General features: G+C 38.3%; 1 protein-coding gene across 8 annotated transcripts in view; it reads right to left on the reverse strand.

The window, feature by feature from the left end:
- MYO1D (myosin ID) overlaps positions 1-15,039 on the reverse strand; it is a 382,230-nt gene that overhangs the window by 235,999 nt on the left and 131,192 nt on the right. For 7 of the 8 annotated variants that reach the window (XM_017950496.3, XM_017950498.3, XM_017950499.3 and 4 more), the window contains 3 exons: positions 14,588-14,658; positions 10,822-10,896; positions 4,607-4,739 (listed from right to left, as the gene is read on the reverse strand). In XM_017950496.3, the coding sequence (XP_017805985.1) occupies positions 4,607-4,739; positions 10,822-10,896; positions 14,588-14,658 (279 nt within the window). Of the gene's footprint in view, positions 1-4,606; positions 4,740-10,821; positions 10,897-11,161; positions 11,330-14,587; positions 14,659-15,039 lie in introns of all 8 variants that reach the window. The other variant, XR_001896300.1, reaches the window with a different exon arrangement.

A 15,039-nucleotide genomic window follows, 5' to 3' on the forward strand; every position in this document is an offset into this window, starting at 1 on the left:
GCCTTGAATAACTATATTCAAAGTTACCCACTTCAACAAATCCCCACAGGGTGAGGGGCAGCTTTAGGGGTTTTTCCCTTCACTCAGTTAACTTCTACATTCACTCAGCTCCTGGCTTGCATATACCTTACTTTTTGTTAGTTCACGGCTGCATTCAAGATGTTGATTTTTATATTTTATCTAATATTTCAGTCGTTTTCAGTTGGCTTTAGTGGGCACCTCATTCACCATGTTGCCAGAAAATGCATTATTCATATATTTTTGAGGTCTTTACATCTATATTTCTAAGTTAAATTGATCTCTAATTTTATTTTCTCATATTAAGCTTATATTAAGGTAACATTAATCTCATTAAATGAGTTGAGTAGTTGCCTCTCTTCTTCCCATCCTCCAAAACAGTTTCCATATGATAGGGATGAATGGTTCCTCAAAGGTTTTATAAAACTGATTTCTAAACCATCTAGATCTGATGTCCTTGGCAAACTTGGGAAAAGGTGGATTTATCATCAGTTATTCGGATTCTTTAAGGTTACTGATATATTCAGGTTGTCCCTTTCTTCTTGAATTAATTTTGATAACTTTTTTTCTAGAAAACCATCTACATTTCCAAATCATTGGCATATAGTTATCTATAATATTCTTATGTTTTAAGAAATCTCTATAACGTCTGCATAGTAATAGCCCCTTTTTTGTTCATAATTTTTTAATTTATCAGCTTTATTAGAGGTCTTATTGATTACTTTTTTCCCATTATTTTAAAGTTTTACTATTTAAAAAAATATTTTCTTACTTATTTCTTTAGGTTTTCTTTGGAGTTCCTTTTCTGGCTTCTTGAGTTGCACTTAGCCACTAACTTTTCAGTCTTTCTGGTTATTTTACAAAGGCATAACAAATGGATCACTTTAGCAGTATCCTATAAATTTTGACAAATTTTTTGTCATGTACTTCCTAACATTTTGTAATTTCCATTGTGATTTCCTCTTCAACCTATGACCTGTTTAGGAGAGTACTTTTCAAAGTTCCCAAACATTAAATTTTTTTTTAATGCTGGTTTTTATTTTACTTGCTTTTAAGATGAAAAATATATCTGTATATGCGCTTCTTCAAAGTGGTTGAGATGGCTGAGTGTGGTGGCTCACATCTGAAATCCCAGCACTTTGGGAGGCTGAGGTGGGTGGATGACCTGAGATCAGGAGTTCAAGACCAACCTGGCCAACATGGTGAAACCCCATCTCTACTAAAAATACAAAAAAAAAATTAGCCGGGTGTGGTGGCACACACCTGTAATCCCAGCTACTCGGGAGGCTGAGGTGTGAGAACTGCTTGAATCCAGGAGGCAGAGAGGTTGCAGTGAGCTGAGATAGCACCATGGCACTCCAGCCTGGGCAACAAAGCAAGACTCCATCTGAAAACACACATACACACATACACACACACACACACACACACACACCCACACACACCCAAAATGGTTTCCTTTGTCATCTATAATGTGGTTAATTCTTGTAAATGTTCCATGTATACTTTATTATTTTTTTGAGATGGAGTCTTGCTCTGTTCCCCAGGCTGGAGTGCAGTGGCACCATCTCACTTACTGCAATCTCCACCTCCCAGGTTCAAGTGATTCTCCTGTCTCAGCCTCCTGAGTAGCTAGGACAACAGGCCACTATGCCCAGCTAATTTTTGTATTTTTAGTAGAGACAGGGTTTCACTATGTTAGACAGGCTGGTCTTGAACTACTGACCTCAAGTGATCCTCCCACCTTGGCCTCCCAAAGCGCTGGGATTACAGGTGTAAGCCGCCATATCTGGCCTCGATGTATACTTTAAAGGAATATATATTTCCTATTCCCTGGGTATGGGGTTCCTTTGATCTATTTGATAAAGTTTAAATTTGGTTTTCAAAGCTTCTGCATTCTTACTAACATTTTTGTCTGCTTCATCTATCATTTATCTTTCTGATAGCACTGGTTTAAAATCTCCCATTATGATGGTGGACTTGTCAATTTGTCAATTTTTCCTTTAAGATTTTTCAGGTTTTTTTTTTTTTTTTTTTCTTTATAGAATTTATAAGAAGCATGGGTATGTTGTTAGGTACCTAGTTCAACATGGCTTGTCTTGGACAGTTTTATTTTGTTATCACTAGTTTACCTGTATTAATACTTGCTTTCTTAAATTCTATGTTCTTTCACATGAATGTTGCTTTTAACCATTTTTGGTGACAGGTGGCTTGATATCTTTATCTATGCCTTTGTTTTTGAGCTTTCTGCATGGTGTTATTTATGTGTATCTCCCTTAAGCAGCATACAGCTGGATTTTCCACCTATCTAGTCTGCTTAGTCTATTTACATTATGATGAATACCAATTATTTAGATTTCTATCATATTATTTTGTTCTAAATGCAACTCTTTTTTTTTTTTCTGCCGTCCTCTAGAACCCCTCACTTTGGCTTCACCTTCTTGCCTTCTATTGTACTGATAAGTTGTCTATATTCTTCTGCTTATCTCTGCTGCCTCCCTTCTCCCCTGACCTCCACACACACACATGGATTGGGAAGCTGTAGCAGAGATTGCTAGGCTAGTTCCCCACCTTATGTCCAGTATCTTTTTCTTACTTTAAAACAGAATTCTTATTGCTAGCTGAGTGCACTGCTGACCAGAATGTAAATGCCCTTCCCAGCTTCCCTTACAACTCTATGTAGCAAATAGGATGTAGCTAAAGTGTTGTGTCAAACTTCCAGGAAGTCTCTTTGAAAAGGAGGAAGTTCCAGCTGCCATCATGGACCAGGAGGATGGATGGCAAGCACTAGGATGGTAGAGCAGAAAGAGAGAAAGAACTTGGGTCTCTAATAACTTTGGATCTGCCATACCAGTCCTGGGATGCCTTCTTCTATACTTCATTTATAGAAGAGAGTAATAAATGTCTCTTTTATTTAAGCTACTAATTCAGGGATCTGTTTTATTAGAAGTTGAATGCAATTCCTGATACAGAAATTATAGAAGGTTCTAGAATTTTATTTCTTTACAAGGCACATTAACTACCAAGTTTAGAAAACACAACAATTCTTTTTCTAGTTAATTGACTAACTATAGTAAACTGAATATTTAAAAACATTTCATGAAATTCAGTGTTCAACTGTTTCTTGTGTCCTTTGCCTTCGTTCCAGGTTCACTTTTCTTCTTGCTGGATGAAGCAGGCTGCAGCTGACATGCAAAGAAAAGCTGAGATACAAGAGTGAAGAGTCCTAATGGCATTCTAGCCTTCAGTGCCAGTGTCCTTACCCCTGCCCTTCTGGAGGTTTGATTATATAAGCCAACAAATTGTGCTTATATGCGGTCACTTCAGGCCAAAGAATCCTGACAAAAGGAAATAGAAAGCTACTGAACAGATGTGTTCCTGTGGCATTTGCCTAATTTATCCATAGTGAAGTTACCAGAAACGGTATAGATTTAAATTCTTAGAGAGGAAGTTGATTTAAAAAAAAAAAAAGATAAAGAAGAAGAAACTACATAGGAGAAGCACCAGAAGAGAAAGATAAAAATGAAGAAACTAAAAATAACATGGCTCAGAATGCTGCCTAATTTATCAAACTTGTCAACAGTAGCAGTTAAGGGTAGAAATATGTTCTTTAAGGAAAAAAAACAGACAAAAGTTATCAAATAGTATTAGTCCTCAAAGGAACAATGAAAACCACAAATAATTGTCAATAATGCATCTTTTTTTTTTTTTGAGACAAGGTCCTGCTCTGTCACCCAGACTGGAGTGTAATGGTGCGATCTTGGCTCACTGCAACCTCTGCCTCCCAGGCTCAAGCAATCCTCCCACCTTAGCCTCCAGCATAGCTGGGAACACAGGCATGTGCCACCATGCCTGGCTAATTTTGTAACTTGTTGTAGAGGAGGTCTCATTATATTGCCCAGGCTGGTCTCAAGTGATCCTCCTGCCTCGGCCTCCTGAGTAGCTGGGACTGCAGGTGCATGCCACCATGACCGGCTAATTTTTTTAACTTTTGTAGAAGGGAGGTCTCACTATATTGCACAGGCTGGTCTCAAGTGATCCTCCCGCCTTAGCCTCCCAAAGTGCTGGGATTACATATATATAAGCCACAACACCCAGGCCAATACATCTTTATATTTCAATTTTTTAAAATAGCCTAAGGACAATACTTGCATACTAAATTTCCTCTTTAAACTCTCTGGCCACTTTGTACTCAAACACAGTATATAAATGGTGCATTTTACAACTTAATTCAGGATTTTACTTATTTATCTCGGCCAGGTCCTGTTTTCAGCACAGGAAAAAAGTTCCTTTTGCTGGCATGCTATGCCTTATATATTTTTTAAATTCAAGATTTTTCCCTTGACCATGACAGTAGACTAAAAAGCTCAAATTTAAGATACATACTAATCTGGGACACAAACAATTGTTCCACTGAGGTGAGATTTTTTTAAATGCAAGAATAAAAATTCTATTATAACATTCACTTTATACATATTCTTCAATCTACATGTGATTACCTAAAAAGCAAATCATATATACATTCTTTATAATGCATCAAGAGGAAATCTATGAGTTAAAATGGATATTTAGAAAAGAAAATAATTACCTTTGATGCAAGGTTGTCTACTAAAGCAATCATAGAATTCTTAAACAAGGTAGCAGCAGTCAGAGGTCGCTTGGTCACCTCTGTAATGCTCAGTTTGCCTTCAGGCCACATATTCTTGAGCACAGGATTTGAACTGAGAAGCACAGAAAAAAACAATTCAAATGTCACATTCAAATAAGCTGGATAAAAACTGATAAGCAATTCTGCTGAAATGTATCCTGAGAATCATAATTGGACTACAGACTGAACTCACAAGGCCTAATTGGAAAGATGATTCCATCCAGAAAATTATGCTGCAAGTATAATGACTGATACTGCAATGCAAATTGAGATTTTTTCCCAAACTACAGCATATTTAAAAAATTATTTAAACTTCTTTAAAGTGACATCTTTATTCTACCTACCTAGGACCCTCAAAGGGTCAATATGGCCCTTACGATACATATAGAAATCAAATTCATTTTTGTGATGGTTAGAAAATGAGGACAAACCACTAGTAGAAAAATGATCCTCAATGTCACAGCAGAAAACATAAAAGTGGCAACATCTTTGAATTAAAGCAAATATTTATATATTAATAGAACAGTTAACACTACAGAAAACCCGCTTTTTTAAAAAAAACACAGGTAGGAATATAAAATAACCATTTTTATATTGTCCCTAGTAAATCAGTTTACTGCAGTTCAAATTGTCAACAAATTTGTAGGTAGCATTGGCAGTTACAATATTTTATTGATGTGACATTAGGACTGTTGCAGTCCAATTCTAAAAATGCATTTCAGGCCAATTTTCAGGTTAAAATTATATATTCATCATTCTGCTCTGTGGAGGTATTTTTAAAAACGTGTAGTGATCTCAACTGTCATCTTTTTCTGGTTTCATTTTGGGTGCTTTTGATGTTAAACTAATTGGAACTGAAAATGTTGCTTGCTTCCTAGAAACTTTTATCAGAAAAAAACTTTCCTTAGAAAATTGGGGGTTGAGAAGAGAAAATAATTAACATTAGCATTCACCGCTAATTGTTCTTACTACTGCTAACATTTTACCCACTTTCTTTCCCTCATATAAAATTTTAAAAATTGAATTGGATCTCCATAGCACCCAGAATGTTTCTGTATGTAGGTGCTCAAAATAATAGCTGCAAGATGAAAGAGCAGATAAGCGCAAAGCGAAGAAGATAAATGGTGATGTGTGGATTGACTGGGTCTGTGAACACAGAGAGAGCAACACTCCCAGCCCTTACCATCATCAGCAAGCAGTGCCAACTACTGTCAAAGTGGCTACAAAATGCTGCAATAACCTGTGGTTTATGAACCCAGTTTCATTACTTTCTAGTCCTATTCCATAATTTTCCATTTGTAAACTTATATCAAAATGACTACATAGATGTATATTGTTTTTCCTTAACCTTTTCATTCTTATCTTTAGCACAGAAATAATTTAAGGCAACATTCTTAACTTACAGTGCACATGGTTCCTGAATGCCATTCTAACACTTACTGAATAGAATTTTCAGAAAGTAGAAAACTGTACTTTGTGTACTTTGAAAAGTCTGACACATGTCAAAAGACTGTGTCTTTTAGTCACTGGCATTTGGTCTATGCAGTTTCTACACCAAATTCTTTGTCTACCTTACTCACTGTTGGCCATATTTGGAGACTATTCCTGCACTACACTGTAAAGGTTGGAAATGAAGGAAATAAGGTAACATGTTAAATAGAAGAATTGATACAAAATGAATCCAAACAGTTATAGGGAGTCATTTTAAAGAGAAAGAACTTTCAGGCCAAGTCATGACTGTAATATTTTTGTTTTTCTGAGACAGCGTCTCACTCTGTCACCCAGACTGGAGAGCAGTGGCGAGATGATAGCTCACTGCAGCCTTGACCTTCCGGGCTCAAGTGATCCTCCCACCTCAGCCTCCCGAGTAGCTGGGACTACAGGTACGTGCCACCATGCCTGGCTTTTTAATTTTTTGTAGAAATGGGGTCTCCCTATGTTGTTCAGGCTAGTCTCAAACAATTCTCCCACCCCAGCCTCCCAAAGTGCTGGGATTATAGGTGTCAGTCACCATGCCCAGCCTGAATGTAATATTAACAAAACAGTTTTCAAAATATTTTAAATACCAGAACCCTTATCTCAAAAAGGAAGCTCCTCCAGAGACCTAGTATGTATAAAAGGTAAGGCAGATCTCACCTGGCTAACAAGACAGCAGTAAAGAGTAAAAGTTTGTGCACCTGGAATGCAAAATGCTTGCTCCCTTCCTCCCTCCATTTACACAGACACACACACACATACATGCATGCATACATGTGTGTATACTATCAAGGTCTACAGAACTAGAATTCAAGGAACACTGCTTAAAAATAATTATATTGCTGGGTGTAGTGGTGCATGTCTGTACCCCCAGAGGCAGAGTTGGGAGAATCGCTTGAGCCCAGGAGTTCAGGGTTACAGTGAGCTATGATCACACCACTGTGCTCCAGGCTGGGCGACTGGGATAACACTTCTAAAAAAGAAAAAAGAAAAATAAAAATCATTATATTAACATATACAAATAAAAAATGGATTCAAATTTTGGAAGGCTGTTAGCCATAGAAGCATCAAATAGTGTCCAGAGGTGAAGGTGGCTCATTCTAATACCATCTAGAAGGATGGTTTTATCCAATAAATAAATAAATAAATAAATAAAGTCAAGACTTCCCATCTCACGGGCAAGGCCTTTCCTATTATGGAATATATGCAATATGCTGCATTTAACAGACTTTCAATCTTTCACCCCTTTGCAAAACTATTCCTATTGTGAAATGGATTCATCTTAGCCTGATGCCTTTACTTGTTGGGTTTATCTAAGTTCCTTTGTTCTGATTCTGTGCTTACCAGGCAACTAAGCATTCTGGATTCCATGCGTAATAATGAATCAGAGTTCTCACTGCTATTTGACTTCCCAAGCAGGTTTTCCAGCCTGTTATATGAACACAATTACAGTTGGCCCTCCATATCCACGGCTTCCACATTCAACATACCATGGATAGAAAATATTTTTTTAAAAGATGGTTGTGCCTGTACTAAACATGTACAGACTTTTTTGGGGGTCATTATTCTCTAAGCAATACAATATAACAACTATTTACACAGCACTTACATTTTATTAGGTTTTATAAGTAATCTGGGCATGATTTAAAGTATCTGGGAGGATGTGGGTAGGTTATATGTAAATACTACACCATTTTATAGAAGGGACTCGAACATGTATGGATTTTGGTATCTTCGGTGGAGGAGGGTACGGGATGGAATTAATTCCCCATGGATACTTCGGGACAACTGGATTCCATTCCATGTTACTGTTAGATTTTCCACGAGAAATAAATCCACATGCTGTTTTGTTTCTACCTGGCCCAGAGAGCCTGGGCTATATTAGTTCACCACCGAAAGGTGAAGCTGTTCTCAGTAGCTGAACTTCTGGGCCATGGTACATTCCAAAGTTAACAAACACCACCTCGTGCAGCCTCTTGGTACACAGACTGGCAACACACCCTGATGGTACCACTGGCCAAATAAGGCTGTTTTTTCCAAGTTGAGCTTTTAGCATTTTCTGCACAGAGAAATGCTAGACTCCGTCATTTGTCCCTCAAAATGAATGTGCCTTACCTGATAAATTAAGCATTGAAATTCCCTTCTGAAAGTCCTTTCTCTCCATGCCCAGTTCTTCCAAGGATCCTCTCTCACATTCCTATGTCTCTGTAACTTTCTACTAATGATAGTGCTATCATTAATCTTGGTGGCTTCAACATCCTCACAGATGAACCATTTGATAACAATTCTTGAAAGAACTGTTTAAACACAATGTCTCTATATCCTCATTTCCTGTATTCCCTTGAGCTGACATCAATGAGATATTTGTCTTCAACGCTACATGGAAACCAGTGTTGTCAAGAGTCCCACTGACCTTGGCATTAGCAAATCCAATGGTCAGTCTTGGTCCTCTCATCACTCCTGCTTTTGACAGACAAGATTTGATGTAGTGTATCAATTTTTTTCTTCTTTAAACATTTTTTCTTGGCTTGGCCTCTGTGACACCAGATTCCCAGTTTACTTCCTTCCTCACTGGCATGCTCTGTTTCCTTTGCTAGTTCCTCTTTCCTTGTTTGACTCTACATGTTACAGTGTCTCAGGAATTAGTTTTTTTAACCTCTTCTTTTTTTGAAATCCATGCTCACTCCCTAGATACTCTCATCTAGTCTACAGCTTTAAATACAATCAATACACTGACGACTGTGAATTTATATCTCTAGCCCCATCTTTCCCCTGAGAGCCACACGCATATTTGCAATTGCTGATTTGGCACTTTTAATTCAGTATCCAAAATGCACTTCAGACATCACACATCCAAAACAAAACTCTTAATTTCCCTGAACCAATTAGCGTTTCCTCTTGTCTTCTCCTATCAGGCTCAGGTATCACCTCTGATTTCTGTCTTCCTCTCACACTACACATGGTCTCTACCAGCAAATCTTGTCGACTCTACTTTCAAAACATCATCCAATCTGACCCCTTTTCATTATCTCTGTCACCACCACCCAGGCCTCAGCCTGCACTATTATTATTATTATTGTTTTATTTTATTTTATTTTATTTTTGAGAGAGTCTTGCTCTGTCGCCCAGGCCGAGTGCAGTGGCGCAATCTTGGCTCACTGCAAGCTCTGCCTCCCGGGTTCACGCCATTCTCCTGCCTCAGCCTCCCAAGTAGCTGGGACTACAGGCACCCGCTGCCACACCCAGCTAATTTTTTTTGTATTTTTAGTAGAGACGGGGTTTCACCGTGTTAGCCAGGATGGTTTCAATCTCCTGATCTCGTGATCTGCCTGCCTCGGCCTCCCAAAGTGCTGGGATTACAGGCGTGAGCCACTGCACACGGCCGCAGCCTGCATTATTAAACTCGCCTGCTTTACTGTCTATTTCCATGCTTGTCCCTTACTGTGAGCATTTTACATAGTAGTAGCAGCATTGATATCTTTAAAACACAAATCATATCACATCACATCACATCATAAATTCCAATGCTTCCCTTAATACTTTCTTCTTACCCGGACTCAGGCTCTGTGATCCAGGCTCTACCTACCTTTCTAAAGTCACTCTCCCCATCCCTCACTTTGTTTTCCCCACAATGGCCTTGCTGTTAATACACTCAAGCTCATTCCCACCTTGGGGCCTTGGTACTAGCTATTCTCTCTGTCTGGAATGCTCTTCCTCCAGATATCTGCATGGCTCCCTCCACTTAATTCAGGTCTCTGCTGAAATGTCACCTCTATAAGAGGCCTTTTCTGACTACCCTATCTATAATTCGTTCCCAGCCCCTCCTCATCTGTACCCTTCAATCTCTTACCTACTTTATTTTTCTGCATAGCACTTGGCACAAACTGAAAATTGTTTCCTTGTTTATTAACAGTCACCTTCACTAGACTATAATCTCCATGAGGCCAGGGACTTTGCCTACATTTTTTCACAGCTGTATCCCAGAATATAGAAGAATGTGTGCCTCAAAGGTACTCAATATATTTTTGATGATCTACTGAGCAATTGACTAAGTAGACTTAATAAATGAATGAATATAGTTCTTTAACCTGTAAGAAGATGGCCAGGAATCCTCTTTCTTCTTCATGGATCTTCTGTTTAAAGTATCCATACTAGATTTAAACTTGTTATCATTTGCCTAGTTTTATTTTGCCATAACTTTTCCACATTTTGTTGGTTTGTGAGAAGATTCTGTCGGCTCAGTCACCATCAGTGCTCACTGACACGAGATGCCACTCTGATATCAGAGTGGTCTCTTATTTGGGGGTGAAGACACTACAATGGGAATCTGAGTATGCAAAACTTCTAGCTGGGCCAGATGTCACCTGACACTTCTTCATCACACTGGCCTGGCCTGAGGACTGCTGAGTATACTGGTAGGGGATGCTGGAAGGCTGGCAGCAGTGAGCACAGAAACTGAGGCAACCCAAGGGAAATCAAAGCAAATCATATTATTAGCAGGGCCCTGCCCAAAATTTATAGATTTTATCATAAAGTTAGTTATATGCTATTTATTAAGTCTGATAAAGCAGAACAAGAAAATGTGCCAGAAACTCTTAAAATTTCATATAAATATAACCATGTGCATATATTACATATGTCAATGAGCTTAATCTAGGTCAATAAAATTTAAATCTTACCTGTTATACATAAGGCGCTTGAAATCTTGAAATAAAGTATCTTTATTTTTGTCAATAAAACCAATGACAGAATAGCTAACAGGAGAGAAATCACAGAAAACATGTATTATTTACCAAGCAAGAGCCACATTTAAGCTTTTCTAGGAGGCGACAAGCCTTTCCACCGTTAATTATGCAATCAATCATCTAAAAGCTGATGTTGTTCACCTTGTCTGTATTAAAGGATACCGAATTTACCTACTAAATAGAAGGGACTTTGTTTCTATTCTTCAAAAGGAGAGCAAGCATCAGTACTATTATTATGATTAAGATGATAATTTCCTACTGGTTTATTGCTTACCTCAAGAAGATGACTTTTTAAAAGATAGCTGTATTTATCATCCAGCATTCCTAAGATAAAAGCAAAACAGCAACATACAGGAACTAACAGTCTCATCCGTAGGGAGATCAAGTGACTTGCCTAAGGTTCACTCAATGTTCAGGGTAGGATAAAAGAATCCAAGAAGAACTGCAAAGGATGGTAAGAATTGGATAAGCAGAGGAGAAAAAGGCAGGCAGATCACACAGGGAAACAGATCAAATAGAGTGATGAAGGCAGGCACATGCATGGCATTCTGCAGAGAGAATGAGGAGGCCAGTATAGATGATTTGGAGGAAGGGAGATGAGTAAGGTCTTGAAAGTCCAGCTAAGATTGCAGTTGGTGAGAAGAGTGGGAATAGAACTATACTACTCCAGTGACTGGCATGAACTCTAGGAGGAGTGAATTCAGTTTTGGGGTTCTAAAAGTAATTGAGGACTCTGGGTGATTAAGACAGAGGCTAAGAGATTAAGCAAATAGGAACTTTAGATACAGCTACACCTTACAGTTCTGCTCTCATGCCTGTTTTCTCCCTTGGCAATCAGATCAGTATAGGCAATTCCCAGATCTCTAACCTGGATTCCTTGCCTTACATATTTAATCCTGCAAGAAAGTTCCTTCAGGCTGTGCTGTCCATGGGTACTTTAAGGTTACCGTATCCAAAATTATTTCCTTGCCTGCCCCGACCTAGGTCTTCTTAATACTTTCAAGTCACTTTTGACTGAATCTTTGTGATTTGATCTCAAGCTACTCTTCCAGATAGTTCTACTTCTCTGTGCTACAAAAAAGGATACACTTCAATCAGATGGACCTAGTTGCTATTTCCTGAATATTCTGTAGCACCCTTCCCACTTCTTATAAAAATAATTCCTAGCATTCGAAGACCAGCATCAGCCCTCCTGGGTTTATTACACAAACCTGGAAGTATTTCCTTACTCTAAATTCCAACTGAGTAATTGCTATTACTCATATGGCAATTATTTTAGACCATTGTTATTGTATACATGTATATAAATGTGTCTATGTGTATATATGTGTGTTTACATGTGTATAAATAAGAACACATACAAACGTACATATGTGTATGTATGTATCTTACATGGCAAGCTCTTTGTGGGCAGGGACCATACCTTATGAAGTATTGAGCACACAGAAGATACTCAGTAAAAATCTAGAAAAGGATTGAAGAGTTTAAGAAGTGAAGAGGAAGTCTGAGGCGTTGAATATTCCTCAAAAGGGTTAGTTGAAGTTCTAGACTAGGAGTCTAGAAAGCTAGTTATTATCTCAGTTCTTCTGTAAATTTGCTAAGTGACATTGAGTAAGAACTGCACTCATTCTGCATAAGTTTCTTCATCTGTAAAACGAAGTGGCTGGTCTAGGTCATCTCTAAGGCCTCTATCCAGCTCTGCATTTGTGCCATTCTGCATTGTATGAAAGTACCCTGTAAGTGAGGCTTGGATTTTTAGTGGAGATATTTGTATGGTACTGGATCTTCCCTCTTCAGTATTACAGAACCTGGGAACATGACCAGAAAAAGTGGAAAATGGTGCCATTCCATCACTAATGGTTAGCTTGACAGATGGCGTGATAATTTTGAGCCATATCATTTTATGGTCCTAGAATTTTAATTTAAATCAGGAACAGCTATTAAAATTTCTTTTTAATTTTTTAAAAATTAAACATCTTTTCGGCATGTATAGAGAAGATGATTTACCTTTTTTTGTTTAATGTCTTCCTGCAATGGATTACATGTAAAGAATTCCTAATGCAAAAACTAAGAAAAAGAGTTCTTTAAACAATAAGATAAGGAGCAGTGTTCAGTGGACAGCAAAGGCATAACAAATATAGTAGGCTAAGAAATGCAGCCCCAACAAAAGTTTCACATCAAATTCCCTGGAACCTGGGAATGTTACCTATATCATAAAATATGTGATGAATGATCTTGAGGAGAAGCTCATCCTATATTATTCAGATGGGCCCTACATGCCATGTCAAATGTCACTTTAAGATAGAGGCAGAGTGGCTAGGCTCGGTGGCTCATGCCTGTCATCCTAGCACTTTGGGAGGCCGAGGTAGGCAGATCAATTGAGATCAGGGGTTGGAAACTAGCCTGGCCAACATGGTGAAACCCCGTCTCTACTAAACATACAAAAATTAGCCAGGCATGGTGGTATGCGCCTGTAATCCCAGCTACTCAGGAGGCTGAGATAGGAGAATTGCTTGGGCCTGGGAGGTGGAGGTTGCAGTGAGTTGAGATCGCGCCACTGCATTCCAGCCTGGGTGACAGAGTGAGACTCCATCTCAAAAAAAAGAAAAAAAGAAAAAAAAAAAAAGAGATAGAGACAGAGGGACAGTTAACAGACACACAAAGAGGAGGGCAATGTGACTGGAGTGATGTAGCCACAAGCCAAGGAATGTCCAGTACTACTAGAAGCTGGAAAAAAAGGAACAGATTCCTCTCTACAGGAACCCCCAGAGGGAGTGTGGCCCTGCTGACATCTTGATTTTGAACTTTTAAACTTCAGAACTGTGAAAGAGTAAGTTTCTGTTGATTTAAGCCACCGACTGTGGTGAATTTGTTACAGCAGCCCTTGGAACCTAATGTACTAAGGTAGTTTTAATTTTTAGTAATACTTTCTGATCAATTTCTACTTTATTGTATTGTTAATAAAAATATGACTAGTAAGAATTTTACTTTTTCAAATAATATTTGGAAAATAATGTAGCAAAAATGGTTTTTGCTTATGCAGTTACCCAACTATTCGTAGAACTTCATATAGAGGAGTAATTGTCACCCAGGGGCCTTTTTATGCCTACTGTTTCTTCTACTTGGAAAGCTTTCTCTTTTCTCTCCCCTCTTCCTAATTCATTCCCCTGACTAATGCTCTTTTACTTTTAGGACTCAATTTGGATGCCACTTCCTCGAGCAAGACCTCTCTCTGCCCCTCTCAGCGGGTTAATTATTCCTCCTCACTGCTCCTATAATGCCTTGTGTTTCTCTAGTTTAACTGTTTCCATTCTTCATTATAGTGACCTTTGATGGATGTACATGCCTATATTCTTCACTAAATTGTTGGCTTCTTTAGGGCAAGGACCATCTTATCCATCTTTCTATCTCAGTTCTTAAAATACTTCCATGATTTATTGACCCACCAGCTGATTTTTACTGAATCCTAACTATGCCAGGAACTGCACATGGGCACATAGTGTGTGTTCAATAAACGATTGAAAAGCAAGGAATGAATGAAGCTATGCCATTTTTTCAGTTGAACAAATTAAAATACGTTGACATATCAAATGACCAAAACATGCAAATGAATATAAAACCAATATACATTTTTCCTGGTTATATTTTCTAAAGTGAGGTGGCATGCAAATCATGGTAGTTACCAATGTAAGATACTCACACCACATCTCCTGCATAATGTCGAATTCGAAAATCTCGATCAAACTCCAGAATTTTGTCTGAGGCACAGAGCTAAGAAATCAAGAAGGATATTATTTTGAAAACGGACATTTTTGCTTTCCTAAAAATATAGTCCAACTTAATATGAAATGATGATAATATCACAAATTATGACATCACATTGTGTGGGGATTGATAATACATGGCTTATGTATTATATAGTAAAGACTAAACTTTCACTAGAAATCCACACAGCTAGATTACATTTCCTGTCCACTCTTACAGATGGATATGGCCAAGTAACCAAGTTCTGGACAATGGAAGTAAAGTGTGGCTGTTCTAGGCCTAAACTGGTGAAAAGTGAATGACCCCCCTTCTGTGCTTTCTTCTCTCCTCCCACTAGTTGGATGCAGAGGGTAGTCTCTAGGGCAAGGAATAGTCAGAAGACAGAGG

The sequence above is a fragment of the Papio anubis genome, chromosome 17, assembly GCF_008728515.1.
Source record: "Papio anubis isolate 15944 chromosome 17, Panubis1.0, whole genome shotgun sequence".
Lineage (NCBI taxonomy): Eukaryota > Metazoa > Chordata > Mammalia > Primates > Cercopithecidae > Papio > Papio anubis.